This window comes from Ambystoma mexicanum, chromosome 3q (genome assembly GCF_040938575.1).
Source record: "Ambystoma mexicanum isolate Mex_15411 chromosome 3q, UKY_AmexF1_1, whole genome shotgun sequence".
Classification (NCBI taxonomy): Eukaryota; Metazoa; Chordata; class Amphibia; order Caudata; family Ambystomatidae; genus Ambystoma; species Ambystoma mexicanum.
In genome coordinates, this window is record NC_090926.1 from 469,194,532 (window position 1) to 469,212,247 (window position 17,716).

Genomic DNA, 17,716 nt, shown 5'->3' on the forward strand with positions numbered 1-17,716 from the left:
CATGTTAACGCAGGTACCAGTTCCAGCTAGGGGGATTTGAAGAGGAGTGTGAGAAGGAAGCAGGGTCGATCCTATCAAGGCAAGGCAGTATACAATTAGTGTGGAGTCCTCACCTGCGTGATGCCAGACGGACTGTTCTCAGCACAGGCTCCAGTCCAGGCAAGACCCTGCCCCAGGGCCGCACACACAGCACAGCCGGGGCTGCCACGTCCAGGATGTGTGGCATACACGACAGGTACTCACTGGCCTGGCGCACCGCACAGCAAAAGGCTGCTGCCGGCTTCCAGCGAGGGTGTGCAGGCCACCAAGTCTGATGGACGGTCCGTACGGTGGACCAATAAGTCAACAGGCTCAGGGCAGAGGGCTCAGCCAGGCTGCACTTTGCACTGCAGCATTCCCTGATAGACTCACACCATAACCATCATGACTATCGGTCGAGACTCAAGGGGGCACGTATCGTATGGAGCTTCGTTCATGGCCTGCCACGTGGAGTGCAAATGCGCAGGTGACAGACCGTGCCAGCCCTGGACTGAAGATGTTGCGGCTGTGAGTGAAATTTCTGCTGAAGATGCTGCAGCTACGAGCGACAACTGCTGACGGAAGATGAAGCGGCTGTGAGTGAAACTTCTGACTGAAGTTAACCTCTTTGTAGAATACCTCGGTCAGGTAAGTCTTTTCTATAAACTATTGTATTCTGTAGTTTTCTGTAAAGCTAAAGTCACTATTTTCTCCTTTTACACGTTCTGTGAGGAGAAACGCTGGTAGCGTTACCCGCTGTCAGTGTAGCAGACGCGAAGGGCGCATTCCAGCAGAGGCGGGGCTTAAATAGCTCCCTCTGCAATATGAATAGAACGTGCTGCAATTTGTGAATGGATCTTGAATGACCATGTTTAGTGTATAAAAGTTACTGTTAAACATTACTAGAGTCTATGGAATCATATGCTGTGAATGGTGTAAATACCATATGTGCCAGGCTAACACCCACCTTTGACCTGCTGACTGATACAATGTTCTCTGTCTATCCTGAATGCCTGAATGAGGACTACACTCACTGACTGGGATCATGACAGAGGTACACACATGGATGGACATGTAAAGCGTTTCGGTCACCCACGGATTGACCCAACGGTCGACTCCACTAATTGGTGAACGAGTGGGTAGAGTCCAATGGGACCCTGATGCTGAGCGAAAATGGACAAGACTGCTGAGACTTAAGTAAACCCGCAGAGGTTTGCGTAAATTTAATGGCAAGCTCATCATCTACTCAGCAAGCCAACTACCTGGGACATTCACTAATTATCTTTATGGCAGGACCGAGCTTGCATACTAGGACACTGCATCCGACTGAGGGCGGCTGTCCCACGGCAGCCGTTACCATGCCTTCCTTTTTTTCTTTTTCTTTCGGGCACTAGTTTATGGGCCCACCCACTGCGTACCAGCCTAACAGCGTCAGTGCTGGAGGAAAGGGTGAGAAGTGGACAACCCTGAGCAAGTACTTTATAGCTGGGCATATGTTTCTGTTACACTCACCTGATCTATGTGGAGGCATTGGGGCACGGTTTTAGCCCTCCCAGGGGTGAGGTCGCTCGGGTCCGACTTCGCCCTCTGCGCTTATGTGGTGACAGGTGGTAATAGGTGATGCTGCTCGGGACTGCTCCTGCGTGGAGAATAGGGGGTGTGAGTATTCCAGCTTGTGCGCCTGATCCCCTTCCAGGCCCCTTCTCCCAAACCGTGGTACCCGTGGGATGTGCTGTCCCTGGAAAGCTCACCTGTTGATTAGTTTTGGTGAGCACTCCGTCCTGCTTCTTCTGGCAGGGGGGCTTGTATGATCTGGACCGAGTTCCTTCACTGGTCCCTTGCACGTGGTAGTCCAGTCCTGTTGCGACTAAGCTACTATACCTCAGGTAAGTGTTCCTGTTTGCCTTTTGTCTTTCCTCATCTGTTTTTGTTGAATTGTAAAGTTCATTGTCTTGTATTGCTGTCCGTTCCACTCTTGATGTTTGCTCTTTTGCTTTCTTCCCTTGCAGGTGATGGTGCCGGCCCGGCAGAAGCTGCGGAGCTTGAGACGGCAGCCGGAGGGAATGAGGAACGAAGCTGCAGCGGTACAGTAGCTGGTAAGTTGTTAACTAGGGGGCGCGCGGGGTTCAAATGCGGCACGGCCCTAGGACGGATGTTCTAACCTTGTCTTTCTTCTTCTTCACAGGGTCCGAGTTCGTGGATGCGGAGTGTGGTGCTGCGGCGTTGGGATCAAGATCTCTGGATGTCAGGAGAGGAGTCTGCAGATGAAGCAATGAAGGACCGGTTTCCTGGAGGTGAGTATGCAGGAGGACACCTGGTTTCAAAGGTCAGTAAACTGGTCCAAGTGGCGGTGAGTGTCACGTTGCACGTGAGTGCACAGTAACGCGAAGCACCGGCCTTAAGGATGGAGCAGCTTATATATCTGAGCTTCTTTAGCCACGCCCACCAGGTTCAGCCTGCCTGCCACACCCAATGAGTCAGCACATAAAGACCAGGCCTAGGGAGCCACACCCGATGAGTCAGCACATGAGGATGTTCTCTGGAATAAAGGCTTCCAGCTCCTGGAAGGTTCTTGTTAAATAAAAGCACTCCTGCACTGAAATAAAGTAAAAGCACTCCTGCACTGAAATAAAGTGTTCCTGCTCACATCTCTATATGAGCCTGGCGCCAAAGGCACCAGGACTGAGTCCAGCCAGGGCCCCTGTGTTTATGGGTCCCAAAGGGACACAAGTGAGTCAAGTGACCCATTGCCCCCATCACTAGATGGTGTGGTTTTTGTGTTCTGGGGCCTGTGGCCATGACAGCTTCAAGTTGGGGAACCAGCGTTTGCCCAGGTTCGTCTCTAGGAGCAAAAGGGACCATGCACAAAGTAACAAGTCTCCTGAGGTGGGAAACCATGCATACAGCAAAACCACAGACAATTAGCCACTGATGGAGGTGGACCGAGCTACTGATACAGGGCATGGTAAGGCCAGCCCCATCGCTATACAACATAATTCATGGCTGTCAATCTCAAATTGTTGACAAGGAATGTTCGGCCCTCAATAGCTACATCAAAAGGAACAGGATACATACATACTTTCGGAGATACTATTTAGATATAGCCCTACTACAAGAAACGCATCTCACGGCAGATAGGTAAAACATGATTAGCAAGAAATGGGGAGGACAACTGATAGGCTCCACATATTCTGCCTATGGCAGAGGGGTATTGATCTGGATAGCTCCCTCGTTGCCCCTCAGAATAGTTCAAATTAGAACAGACAACGAAGGCAGAATGGCACTTGTATACAGGTTCTTAGAAAATATTGAAATCTGCATTATTAACACATATGCCGCCAACTACAATACGGCCTCCTTTTTTCCAGTCATTATACCCCAGACTTAGCCCCATTAGAAATGGCACTCTGATTTGGGGTGTGGAGGGGGTGATTTCAATTGCACACTAAACCCAAAACTAGACAGGTCGGATAACAAATGTAAGAAGCCGGCTAGCCCACAACAAGGACTCCTGAACTCATTTGGTTTGTCAGATGTCTGGAGAGAGCTCCACCGAAATACTAGACTCTATTCGCATTTCTCTGCCCCACACGCTCTGCAGACTAGGCTAGATTATCTTTTTACTGGCGAAAAAACTGTCAGGGAGTTTACAGAGGCAGAATACAAATGCAGAGTCCTTTCAGACATTGCAATAAGCTCCTCCCAGGCCCCCAATTCCAAGATGGAAACTCAGAAGTGGCGTGCTTAAAGACGTTATATTTATAGAGCACATTAGAGAAAACATAACAGAATACTTTGCGCAAAATAAAGAGAGCGTGGCCCTGACAGGAACACTATGGGAGACATTTAAGGTTGTAATTAGGAGAGTAGCAATGTCTAAATCAGGCGGTATACGAGCAGACATCTGTAGAGAGCTAACGTCAGCCGAGAAAGTATTGAAAGACATAGAACAGAACTGCACTAACCAATGGGACGTTACTTCAAAAGGGACAGCAATGAAGCAGAAATGCTTGGGATGTTGGGAAAGACTAGGTAGGCACAGCTGCTCTAAATACATAGAGAAACAACATGTAGAAGGGGACAAACCTGGAAGACTTCTAGCCTGGCTATACAATAGCGATGCAAAGCAAGATCCCATATGCTCTCTCCCCGGTAGCTCCGGAATCATTCATGATTCACAGGCAGATATCAATAAGGCATTCTTTGAATTCTACCGTTCCCTGTACCAAAACAATACCACTGTCCCTAACGAGGACATAGAAGAAGTGCTTGACCAAATTAGCCTTCCCAATCTGGATAATATGGCATCAGAAGGTTTAGAAGCTCCCATTACCCTTGAAGAACTAACACAAACAATACGATCGCTATCCACGGGTAAAACTCCAAGCTCAGATGGCCTACCGAGTGAGTTTTACAAAGCATTTGCTGCCGATCTCGACCCAGCTCTACTTGCCATGATCACTGAAGCGTTTCACATAGGCGTTCTACCCCTAGCCTAAGAAAATAAATAATTATACCCTTTCTGAAACCCAATAAACCATCAACAGACTGCGGGTCATATAGACCCCTGTCCATGCTCAATCAGGACGGTAAAATACTCATGGGGCTACTAGCTAACAGGCTCAAAATGATTATTCATAAGCTCATACATCCCGATCTGACGGGCTACGTGCCAAGTATAAATATAACATGTAACCTACGTTGCCTACACCATGTTCTCAACAGCACCAAATCCCAGGACACACAGTGTGCAATAGCCGCCCTGGATGCTATCAAAGCATTCGACTTCATCAAATGGGAATGGCTATATGCCACGCTCAAATGATTTGGCCTAGGACCAACATATATAAAATGGATACAACTAGTATACACTAAACCGGTCGCTAGGGTTCAAATGGGCAGGCACTTCTCTGACTTCTGGGAACTAGAAAAGGGCACAAGCCAGGGCTGCCCGCTCTCCCCACTGCTGTGTATCCTGGTCATGGAACCAATAGCGGCGTACCTTTGAAACGAATACAGGGACGCAGGTATCAACATAGATGGGACATGCCACCTAATATCTAGGTTCGCAGATGATACATTATTATATATACAGAACCCAGAAGGCAACTTGCAATTCATCCTAGATGTCCTATCGCGGTTCACAGCACTTTCAGGTATCGCAATTAGTGTTGACAAATCATGCCTATTTCCGTTGGCAAAATTGGGCAGGGTAAAGAGGGATAGACTGCCGGTCCTGACGCTACAATGGAACATAGAAACATTTAAATACCATGGGGTACATATATATATCACAGCCCTATGTTAGAACACAAGAACAACACATTGAAAGCACTAGAGAGTGTATGGAATTCCATGAGGTTTTGGACACAGTTACCGTTCTTGTTGATGGGCAGGGCTGCACTGCTAAAGATGGTGGCCTTCCCTAGGCTAGCTATTACATTCTTTTGTGACTATCCCATATAACATCCCAAAATCCTTTTTTAAAGCATCAAATACTTTGTGCAGGGAGTTTCTCTGGCAAGATAAAATGAGCAGAATTGCTCTGGCCACACTCAAGAGACAACCCGTAGAGGGCGGTATATGGGTACCGAGATTCTAACTGTACTTCCTTGCCGGGCAGCCACAGTCCATGACCGGCTGACTGGGGAACAGACCACTTCGGGTCTCTCAAAGATCTGATGGAGCAGAAGCAAAAAGGCTCCGTAATCCTGCAGGACTGGGTTAGCAGAAGGGACCCGTTGAGTAGCCCAGGCCAGCGCATTTCCAACCATGTTAGATACCATAAAGCCAACCCGCACATGGTTTGAAGCAAAGGTTCGTGCACGGAAGGTAAAGTGAACCAAGTAAGCCTCAATGAATTCCTTGAGCTTCTTTGGAGAGCCATCATATTTTTCAGAAGCCAGACACATAGCCGGGAGGTCCGAAGGATGGTGCTCTCTGGCCGACACCAGTTGACACAAGACCACATTTTCAGTCTTAAGGTTCTGGACCTCCAGAGTCAGGCCTTGAAATGCCGCCACAAGCTCTTGCACCTGTTCAGCAGTGTCCATGTCTTCTTTCTGGTGTTGCTAACTGTCCAAACTGTCTTCAGAATCTGAAGTAATCCCCTTCTCCTCACCTGAATCCTTCTGACCGGTCGGTCCTTCCCTTTTTCTTGGTCGTCTTCTTCTTGGTAGTCTTCCTTCCCTTGAAGAGGTAAGGTCTGTCATGGAGGGAAGCCAATATGTCTGTCTGGATGAACGGGCGGACTAGTGGCCCCCTCTCGAACAGCCAAGCAGGGAAAAAGCCAAAAAGGCCAAAAACCCAAGGAAGACTTTGGCCAACCGAGATAAAGGAGACAATAATCCTGCCGTCCTTCAGGTAGATGAGGTCAGTAGAAGTTCCAATGTGAAATCACAGCAATCCAGAAACTGAGGACTCGGGCTCAAGGCAGGGAGGCTTAAGAATGCAATACAGTAGCCCAAGGACACATGGAATGGAGCAGTAACACTGACCAGAGAGCCCAGGAGAAACCCAGCTGAAAAACAGGAGAGCCTGGGGAAACATCACTGAGAACCCACGGGAGGAGGAGACCAGCAAACGAAAGCAGAGAGTCACAGGAGATCCAGCGTAGCCCAGAGGCAGAGAAGACCCAGCACGGACGTCCTGTAAAGAATGGGACAAAAAGGAGGAAACCAGAAAACTGCTATCTAGGGAGAACGCAGCAAAGCGAGGTTGGAGCAAAAGCGAGCTTCAAGAGAGGAGCTGGTAGAAAATAGCACAAGCACAGGCAAAGCACAGCAACTAGTGTACGTGCAGAGGGAACTGGGAGGTTGCAAAGCATAGCGTTGTGTAGGCCGAGGTGACGTAACATCCTCTGCGGCGGCCATGATGGAAGAAACACTAGACTGCAACTCTGCATAACAGAGTTGCGTGCCGGCACATTAATGGCAGCCCTTCCATCTGGTCCAAAGCCGCTTCAGAGGAAATGGCATGACAGTGCGAAGGTAGGACATGTGGTGTTGGCGGCATGTTTCGGTGGTTTCCAGGTGGGAAATGTCTGAATATTGTGTTTTTTTTCCCTTAAATTTTGGCACTTGCCTGGGCTTGTGGGTAATACATTCTAGGGCGATTTGTGCAAGTCAGACCACTGTGGATCCCCACAGTTGTCTTCTTTTCAGAAATGCATGGGGTTCCCTGTTTTCCCAGGGGATGTTGATCACTGTTGATCACTGGATCGTAGGCATCTTGAAGACTGATAGGGTAGGATCAGATTTCTTAAATATACTGGGACAATACCATTAACACACTTAAAGACTAGGCATGCCACCTTAAATCTTATCTGGTCTTCAACAGCTAGCCAGTGTAGAGCACCCCGTGATGGTGATACATGTGCGGATCTACTAAGGCCAAAGATAGTTCTCACTGCTGCATTCTGAGCTTTTTGAAGGAGTTGCATTTGTTTAAGCGGGATGTTAAGCAGCTGACTATTACAATTGGCCAAGGCACTTACAACAACAGTATGATCCTCTCCGGGGATATAAGGTAGCACCTGTCGGAGGAACCGCAAAACGTAGTGCACCACCTGGACCTTTCCACATCGTTCTGCTGCCAAAAGCAACCTAAGTTTTTAACCTTCGAGACAAATTTCATATTCGTCCCCCAGCAGTGTGGGACTAGGACAGCTCTTTGCCACCAGTAAACGGTGTTTGGGTCCAAACAAAATCAGTGCTGAATACATCGTCAAAGTTGGAAATTCTGATAAAGAGTGTCATCAGCGTAGGTATGAAAATTCATTCCATGACGCCTCAGAATCTCTAGCAGAGGACGGATGTACACATTAAATAATAGTGGGGAGAGAGATGACCCCTGTAGGACCCCACATATCAGTCTAATGGCATCAGATAAGAAGACGTCCAACCTTACTTGCTGGTAGCGATCGGTCAGGAAAGATCTGAACCAGTGTGTAGCATGTTCAGATATCCTTCCAACCTCTTTTAGACGTCTTAAAAAAACAGTATGATTGACCGTATCAAAGGCCGCGGACAGGTCCAGCATCACTAATAAGAGGGCGCCCTGATCTGCCGGTCCTAGCAGGTCATCCTATACAGCCAACAAGGCTGTTTCTGTCCCAGAATTCGGTCTAAAGCCATACTGATATTTATCTAATATCAGCTCTACAAAATTTTGCAGTTGGCCTGTAACTACTTTTTCCAGAATGTTTGTGGGCCAAGAGAGGTCGGCTATTGGTCTATAGTTCTGGCGACCATTGGGATCATGAGTAGCTTTCTTTAATAAAGGTGTCACAATTGAATGTTTTAAGTTAGAAGGTACTATCCCCTGAGACAGTGACTTGTTAACAAATGTTCTCACAAATGGGGTCAAATCAGATGATAAACCTCTTGCAGGAAGGGGAAACAGGGAATCATTGGTAGGTTTAAGCATGTTCAGCAGATAATATATCTCTGTTTCAGGCACCTGTTGAAAATTAAATATGGGCAAGGGGTCATCTGGCTCTATTTGAGACACCTTTAGTGAGCTTATCACTTCTTCTTGACATATAAACTTTCTACCGCAATATAGTACTTCAATGTCTTCTTTCTAGTCTACGAACCTGCCAGGAAAACCACTAGAAAGATCCCTGTCCTGGTATACTTGCCTGCCAGGATAAAAGCAAACACTCCTAACTATATTATAAGTACTTTGTTGAGAGGTCAACTTCAAATCATTAAGTAAATCTTTAACTTTCAACAATATTGGCAATCACAACTTCTTTTAGGAAAACATGTTACACATTGATACTGTTTGTTCCACTATTGGTTTTGTCATAGGCAATGCAGGTTTAGTTCAGCTCCACCTGAACACTCTATATCAAGAAGTCCCTTCTGAGGCCACTTTGGTTGTCTGTAAGGAAGGCATGGCATCAAAGTAAGACAGACACAAGTGATCACAGTTCAAGGGTGTTTATTAAACTGTAGAATAAGTCAGATAAACATCCTAACCTGCACCTAACTCTAAGATGGGAAATAGCTACGCCCATCAAATAATAATAATACAGTCCTAGTGGAGTCTAGTCAAATAAAAAGGTCCTATACAAAAAATATATTGCCAATCCTTTCCGCTATGCTGCAAAAGAGTGTGGGATAATGTTCACAAGAAAAGAAAGAAGTGTTCACAAAATGATAAGTCAGGATGTTATGGCTGAGGTCTCCCTTCTCCACTTTTTTAGCACAGGACTCTCAAGCACAGCACACTCCAGGGCTTCTCCAGTACGAGGTTCCAGTTCCTGCTTGTAATCTTTACAAGGGGTGAATACCTGTCACCCTTAGATCCCCATTAGCCGGGCTCCAATCCTTTCTTGGGCATCAGTCTCCCTCAGTCGGGCTCAGATCAACCAGAGCGCTTGCTGATTCGCAAAGAGACTTCCGAAGGACGATCTAGTCTTGCTGGGTCACTCTGTTTACCTTTGGTTACCCGGGGACCAGCGGGTGAAACACCTACAGGTTTCTCACATGTCCCACTTTCTCATCAACAAACTGCTGATAATATTTTCTTCTCACTTTGGCTTTTATTTGGCTTAGGCAATTCTTGCTGTTATTTCGCTTATTTATTTATTGTGAAGGCATCAGGAAACAAGACACAGAACACAGGTTCAAAGTCATGCTCAAAGATTGTATTAGAACTTAAAAGTCAGGGTGGAGTACGGCCTAACTTGCCCTATGTCCCTAACTAAAGAAAACTAAGGATAGTCTGCGTCAGGATGTCCAAATCAAATATTTGTCTGTGTGCAAAACCTAAACTAACTGTATACATTGTGCAGGGATGTCAGCATCAAAAGAATAGTGTTCCAAAAGAAAGTTCAGAGCTCCTTCCAGCACTTGGCTTAGGATCAGCTTCCACTTCCCCAAGTTCAAAATAGTTCACAAAATAGTGGGGTTCCCTTCCCCCAAGAGTTCAATTGTTCCAGCTTTCAAAAATAGCACTGTTCCTTAGGATACTTCCCAACTCCTTTAAGATCAAACCAAGTTGTGAAGGCATCATGAAGTAAGACACAGATAACAGATTCAACTTTCTATGTGAAAGCTTTATTTTAAAAAAGTGTCAGGATGGAGTAAGGCCTAACTTGCCCTATACTAAGGTGGTAGTTCCCTACCTAAAGAAAACTAAGTATAGTCTGTGTCACTAAGTTCAAATCAGAAGTCTGTCTGTGTCAGCAGCAAAAGGAATTGTGTTGAAATAAAATTCTAAGCTTCTTCCAGCTCTTGCCTTAGACTCAGCTTCCCCTTCCCCAAGTTCAGAATAGTTCCACAAAGGCCTCAGGGTTCCCTTCCCCAAAAGCTCAACACAGTTCACAATGTCTCGGGTTTCCCTTCCCCAAGCGTTCAACTCTTCCAGCTTTCAAAACCAATATCAGTTCAAATCTTCCAGCTTTCAATAATTCACATTGATTGCTCTGCTTCTTCATTTAAAATTCATTTCTACAACTGTTGTAAAACACAAACCTCTTGACATTTGCTTTTCTTGGCTTTTCCCAAGTTGGGGTCACTCGGTCTAGGTGCAGTTGTCAGACCACATGGTCCACCCATTACAGGTCACGCAACCGATACCCATGTGCACTGCAATAGGCTTTCTGTATACCTCTGGCTTTTGCCAACACAGGTTCTCTCTCTCTCTCTCTTAGCCTGTAATTCCTTGGATTCTTTTATATTCGACCAGTGCTAAGTTTCACATCTCATCTCTTTCGTAGCAATCTTTTAACTTGGCCATCACTCGTGGCTTCCACTTTCATTTCATATCCTTCATGATAGCTTTATAGCTTTGCCACCTGTGAAACATCTGAGAGATTTCTCACATTTAACCCACTTAAGTCCCCCCTGAGGTAACCAAGAGGAGGGTATGATTTTCAGATTCTGACATCAGGAGTGAGGCTGCGAAGGGGTACTACTGGGATGGAGGGTCTTCAAAGAACGGAAGTGGGATGCCTGAAGATATCTGGCACCTCCTTTTCCTAATCCTGATCTATCCTACCTCTCCTCTACTGTCATAGGATATCATCACTCATGTCCTACCCTACCAATCCTTTGTCGAACACTGACACTCGGAGGAAAGCAAGAGAATGTAAAACCCCTTTTTCTAACTATAACCCAGATGTATCCTCCCGTCCCTCTAATATCATAAACCACTGTGAGAACCAAAATTTTCCTTCCCCGTTAACCTCATTTACCGAGGGTACCTGAGTAAAAGAACCAATAAAGCAATTTGCTATCCTAAGAATACCACTAGAGCAGAAACATGGTATCGCCCCTTCCTTGACAGTGACCTACCCAACCCCCACCCAACCTTCATAGAATGTATTGAGACACACAATCTTTTTCCCAAGTATCACTCAAGTACTGTAACAAAGAATATGAAAGCAAGAGGAGTACAGATTTCGTATGAGAAATACCACTATGGTACTGGGACGAGGAAGATGCAAATAGCGGCCCATCAACATCTTCATAGGCCATGTCCCACTAACAAGGCCAGGCAAGGTCAGGCAATTGAAATAAGCCATGCCCACCTGCAGCCTGTCAAGTCTTCAGGAGTGTATAAAAGGAACATTAGCAATCAGCAAAGGGAGTGAGTTGGGAGGAGAGCTGAGGAGCCGTGGCTGCCCAGGGCCAGCTGGAAAAAACAGGGACGCCGAGACGCAGAGAGTATGTGTGAGGAAGCATTCGGGAGAAGCGTGGCTAACAACCTGTGTTTCCAGCAAAGAAGAGAAGTCCAAAGAAGGTAGCCGGGAGGCGTGCTGATCCCTTGTTACATTGATAAAAGTAAGCGAGCCATATACAATGTTGCAGCCCAAACACGTAATACTGGAGATGCGTCGGGTGGAATTGACAAATGGATTTACAAGGATACATAGTGGAAGAGCGGTCACGTGTATGAATACATGTTCTCAAATGACTCTGTGCACAGAAAGGAAGTGTCTGGAAAGAAGGGAGCTGTGCATGCACACGGAAAGTGAGCGAAATGGGGATCCTAAAAAGGGGGAGCTGTGCAAGAAATGAAGTAGGAGCAAAATTCCCAAAACTGATAGAACATTTTTTACAACAAACAATGTGTGTTGGAAAAGCAATGCGGTGGCCACCAGGTGGGAGATTGATACAGACTGGCCGCACAGACCCCTGAATACGCAAAGAGTGTTGCAAACACATCAGGGTGTCCACCAGGAGAGGAGATTGATCCAGGCTGGCTGCAGAAACCTCAGAATAAGCTAAGAGTGCTGGAAAAGCATTGAGGTGGCTACCAGGTGGGAGATTGATCCAGGCTGGCTGCAGAGACCCCAGAATAAGCAGAGTGTTCTGGAAAAGCCTCGGGGTGGCCACAACGTGGGAGATTTATCCCGGTTGGCCACAGTGACCACAGTATAAGGAAATGGGGACTCTATTAAGGATAAGGCACCTAGTTGCATGACCTGTAATGGGTGGACCGTACGGTCGGACAACTGCGCCACGACCAGGGGAGCCCAATTGAAAGCAAGGAGCTGCAAGATCTGAAGGGCTTCTGGGTTCACGAAAAAAAAGGAGACCCGGAGAAGCCTAAAGAACTTACAAGGAAAAGGTACAATGAACCTCTTTTGCCAAGTGAACTTTTCTTTGCCAAGTGAAACCTGAGAGACTTGTGTAACTTTATAATCCTGAGTGTCTTAAACTTGGGGAAGGAGCTGCAGAAAGGCTACATTGTCACATTAACTTTACTTTGAACACTACTGAGTTGGCCAAATCCCATTCACCCTATTATTCTGAGGAAGTGAGGACAAGCATAGGTTTTGACACAGACAGTATTTTGTTTTGGACTGACAGACTTTTATGTTTTTGGCATTGTATGTTGCTGGCGACACTATGCCTCCAGGTCTGTCTTCGGCGCCTTATAAATAAATGAGACTTCCTTTAGTTCTCTTTCCATTAGGGAACATTCCCATCTTAGAGTTAGAGCAAGTTAGGCGTTATAGCATCCTGACCATTAAGAATAAAAGGTGTTCAAACGGTGTTTCACTTGTCTGTGTCGTCTCTTGATACCATGCCTGTCTCACACACCACTTGTGTCTCACACCTCTCATTCCGTGGTAATTCCCATTTGTGGTGGTCAAAGCGGACCCCTCCCAATGGTCACCTCGGCCTCAGCCTGCAGCAATAAGGAGACTAAACACCAGACTGATAGGTAAACCAAGCTTCTTGTATTAGATAGAAAATAAACAACATATACATAATTATCATCTGATAATCAGGAAAATACAGAATGATAAGTGGCAGGCAGTTGTCAGACGGAGCTCTGTGACAGTTGGCCTTGGAGCACGGGTTATATAGCATGTCGGAAGCAATCACTAATATGTTAAAACAATTTCACAATGGTAGGTGGTACTCCATCATGTTGCAGACATTTTGTAATAACTGTCAGCAGCTGACTTGTGACCTTGTGATGAAACCTTGTGGTTACATGGTGTGAGACAAGCATGGTATCAAGGGAGACACAGACTCAAAGGTAACAGTTTGCAAACCTTTATTTTCAAACTTTGTGGTGTTGGTGTAATGCCATTCTGGCCCTGACACTAAGGGGGTTGTTCCCTCAACTGATGTTCAGATGAAGGGCCGTTGATGTCCGTAAGTACAAAACCAAAGTTTGTCTGTGTCTGAACCTATGCTTGCCCTCACTCTTAAACCATACGTGATAAGGGGATCTTCTTAAAGGAAAAATAGTGATTAAAAAAAAAAATGTAAACCACAGTTCGTTTCAGGTAGTCTTACCAATAGGTGTCATTCTGCCAGTTCAAAATAGCTCAACTCAAAAGGGTTGCCCTTGGATCCTTCCAAGTAGGGCTCTTGCAGCAAATCAATAAGGTTCACAAGGTCTCTTGGTCGCTTGAGGGTCCCTTCCCCAAGCTTTGATACTTTCAGTTCCAAACAAAAAGACACAGTTCCTGTTAGGCCTCTCGGGATTCCCTTCCCCAAGCCTAGGCCTCTCAACAAAGTTCACCAATGTCTCTAGTGGGACTCTTAAGGTTCCTTTCCCCAGGCCTAGGCCCCTATGGTTTCATGCAAACAGAAAGTTACTCTTGTCAGGATGTGCCTTTCACTGTACAGTTCTTTCATGAGAATCAGAGACTTTCGAGAATGCTGGGTTCTTTGCTGGGTTCTTTGCTCCTGCCAGGCACGACCACTCTGACCTCCAACCCCTGTACTTATTCTCTCACACCTTTTCCTCTTCTGTGCCTCTTTCACTCTGTCCTTTCTTTACTTTGTTGTGCGCCCTGCACACCTTTTCCTGTTGTGCACACTTGCACCTTCTTTCCACCTTTCAGTGCCTCTTGCACACTTCTCCTTACTTTTCAAGGTGCTCTCTTGCACCCTCTTTTGGCTCACCATTCTCTCTTTCACCCTCTGTGTTTCCTGTGGGTTGTTTGCACCCTTTTCCCAAGTTCAGGTCACTTTCACCCTCTCTTCATTGTCTATTCTTGTTTTCACTGTCTCTTTCCTCTCTCTTTATTTCGGGTTGCTTGTGCCCCTCTCCTTATTTCCAGGTCACTTACACCCCCTCTTAGCTGCATTTACGCTGCCAGCACTCTTGCTCTGTCTGCACTTCCGCGCCTCTAGCACACATTTCACTTATATTCTGCTTTCTCTTGCCGCTTTCCATCTTTCGCCGGCTTCGCTTTTGCCTTTGCCTTTTCTCGCTTTGCTTTGCTTTCTTCCCGCTTTTGCTTACCAGGATCTTCCTTTCCCAGCGCTCCTGCTCCGGCCACCCGCACGCTAATGAGTTTCTCCAAGCTTCACAAAACTCCTCAACACTAGCGCAGCACCGGTGGGCAGGTAAAATCAGTTCAAATGGGTCTCACCACCTGCCCCTCAGTGGCTACTGGGACCCGCACATGTTCCAGGGGAACGAGCACTGGCCTGAACAAGGCCAATAGACTGCCTTCCGTCCAACTCCAGCTCCCTGGAACACGGCTCCCACGCCACACTGCAACCCTTTACACACACGGGGCCAGAATCTCAGCGTCTCACATTGCACTGGTCCTTCTGGGCTCCTCTCCTTGCGGCGCCTGCTGGCTGCTCCTTGGCCTCCCGGTTCCATCCAGAAACCCCAGCTCACTCAATGATCCTGGCAGAATCACCCTTTATATCCTGCATGTGAGAGTCAATTGCCGTCAGGTGTGCACAGTTGGAGAAAAGTGCCTGACTCTATTAGTGGGACAATTCAAAGATGTTAGATGGTAGGTCTCACTTTGTATCCCTATGTTGTTGCTATGGGTAATCTTCATTATTCTCGGCCGCCTCTTCCTCGTCTCAGTGTGTGTTGGAAATGGGGGAGACGAGGTGCGAAAATAGCCCATTAGGGCTAAGGAAGAGTGGGTTGGTGTATACTTGAGAAGGGGGATACCATGTCTCACCCTTGGGTATTCTCCTCACAATCCCCCCTGACCCTCCACTGGGGTGATCCCTGCTCGCTTGTCCACCTCCAGGGTCGGGATGCAGAAGAGATGGTGCTTCCCTGGCCACCTAATTGGAAGAACCCCAGAGAGTAGGTGGGAGAATACCATCAGGTTTCTCACAATGGGCTGAGTAACTTGTGTTGTAATGTGGGTAAGCAGCATTTGCACAAACAACTACTGTTGTATACCATACATGGTGCTAATGGGAAACTTGTAGAGAGAAAATTGACGAAAAGGTCTGACGTGTCCCTTTGGCTGTCAATGGATCTTGGTCTAATCTGCTCAAAGCGGTGTTTGGGCATGTCAGAGGAGCTGAGTGCAGAAGGAAACCTCAGGCAAAGCCAAAATGGAGGATCTAATGCCTAAATGTATGAGAGAGATTTGTATAGCATAATGTAGCCTACCATAGCATAACAATCCTGCTACATCAACCCCCGTTTGGTTGTCCCTGAGACAGAGTGTAGACCACAGGGGGCAGGATTGTGGGACGCGTCAACCAGGTATGCCCCCAACTATGGAGGAACATAGGGATAGGGTGGATAAGCATAGGGATGGTCAAAGAAAGGATGCGGCTTGTGAGACAAAGACCATGGCCCTATAATGTCTCAATTCAAAAATTCAGCGTCGGACATCTGTCCCAATACATCAACCATTTCCTGTTCTGCAGAGGTGTCGTCTTTAAAAGGAGGTGTTTGTACTTAAAGTGGTACCAGCTTGGCCTAGGCGGGCGAGTGAGATACCTGTTTGGCGAAGCATCACAGAAGGCAGCGTATGAGAAATACTATCATTGGAAAGGCAACAATTATAACAATAATGGTCAAAATCCCATGCAGAATTGTTGAACCAAGGGACCTGAAAGTGTTTTGAATCCAAGTTAACAGTGATCCAGCATATCCTTTGTTTATTTCATGTAAGGTGGTACCAACCCCTTGGAGGTGCTTAATGACGTCCTCAACCTGGGAGGAGTTATCAGGTAACCAGATGCAGCATTCTTGTCCTATAATTTTACAGCTCCCCCCTTGAGAAGCCAGTAAATAATTGAGAGCCCTTCTATTCTGGAGTGCCATAGAACCGAGTGCTACTTGTTCTGAGTTGAGAAGTGGGATGCCTGAGGCAGTGTTGTTAGCTACCTGCTTGAGGAGGAAGGATAGAGCAGGTAGGTCAGCCCTGTTTATTGCTGTACTAAGGTTGGGGACAAAGCATCCTATCATCACTTTGAGCCAGTCCCAGGCATTGCATTTGTGTCGCTGGAGTGGCACAGGGCGGTTGGAAAAATTGACATGTGGCAGATGGCAGGGCGTAAGAACCCGATGGTGCATTGGCCTGACCAATGGCAGGTAGCCTTTGATATGCTGCATAGCCACAGAGGAAATATAGTTCTCTGGAGGTGCAAAGCGAAGCATGTATCCTGCTGCTACCGGGGAGAATGGTGAGGTTTTGATGAAGATGGAGAGTGACTTTTGTGTGAGTAGGTAGTGGGAGTTGAACCCATTAGAATGGTGCCATTGTCCATGAGAGAAATAAAGGCATGTGGAATGAAGGCTGTGGAGATCCTGGAAGGCAGGATATGTTCTCTAGTGGGTGTGAAGTATATTCATGGAATGGGATGCTCCATGGCTGGACAACCCAAGTACTATAGGAGGAGAAATTAACACCATTCAGCAAGGTTCAATGGGATGGGGATAAAAGGGATTCCCCCGCTAGCATACATGGGGTGTGTGAGCACACATAGCAATCAGAAGTATTCACCAGGTCAGCATAGGACCAGGAGAAATTTAGATAGATGTTGGTGTGTGGGTGTAAGAGTGCTGTTGTGGGTGGCGGCAGTGCCAAAAACACATTGAGGAGCAGAAACATGTTGCTTATATTTCCTTCATAAATTCTCATTACTTGGTTTTGTTTTATGCAGTATCCAAATATACTCTTTTTGTCTTTAAGTCACTTTTTTATTCAATGGTACATGTTTCAGCTTTTAAAAGCACTGTACTTATAACAGTTCTTAGCTTGCTCAGCATTCATACATGATCGTTTCCAGTCCCTGGAGCAGCCCAGTGTGAATGTTCCCTTCTTGTCACTCACCAGTATTATGCTGCGCTCCTTCAGGTCACTCGGCTTCACTTCCCAGATCTGCTATCCTTTCATGGGAGCTACAACGAGCAGCGTTCACCATCAAGGAATGTTGTAGCGCGTGGCTGTGCTCTTCTCCAGCAGAAGCTACTGAGAGCATCACTTGCTCCCTTGGAG

At 46.6% G+C, this 17,716-nt stretch overlaps 1 protein-coding gene across 1 annotated transcript; it reads right to left on the reverse strand.

The window, feature by feature from the left end:
- Window positions 1–5,573: 5,573 nt before the first annotated feature.
- Window positions 5,574–6,071, reverse strand: LOC138447991 (protein LDOC1-like). The gene has a single exon (XM_069604516.1). It carries the CDS (start codon window positions 6,069–6,071, stop codon window positions 5,574–5,576), a length of 498 nt encoding a protein of 165 aa, XP_069460617.1.
- Window positions 6,072–17,716: the final 11,645 nt, after the last annotated feature.

Coding starts and splice junctions, on each gene's coding strand:
- LOC138447991 (XM_069604516.1), bottom strand. CDS start 6,071: ATGGACACTGCTGAACAGGTGCAAGAGCTTGTGGCGGCATTTCAAGGC.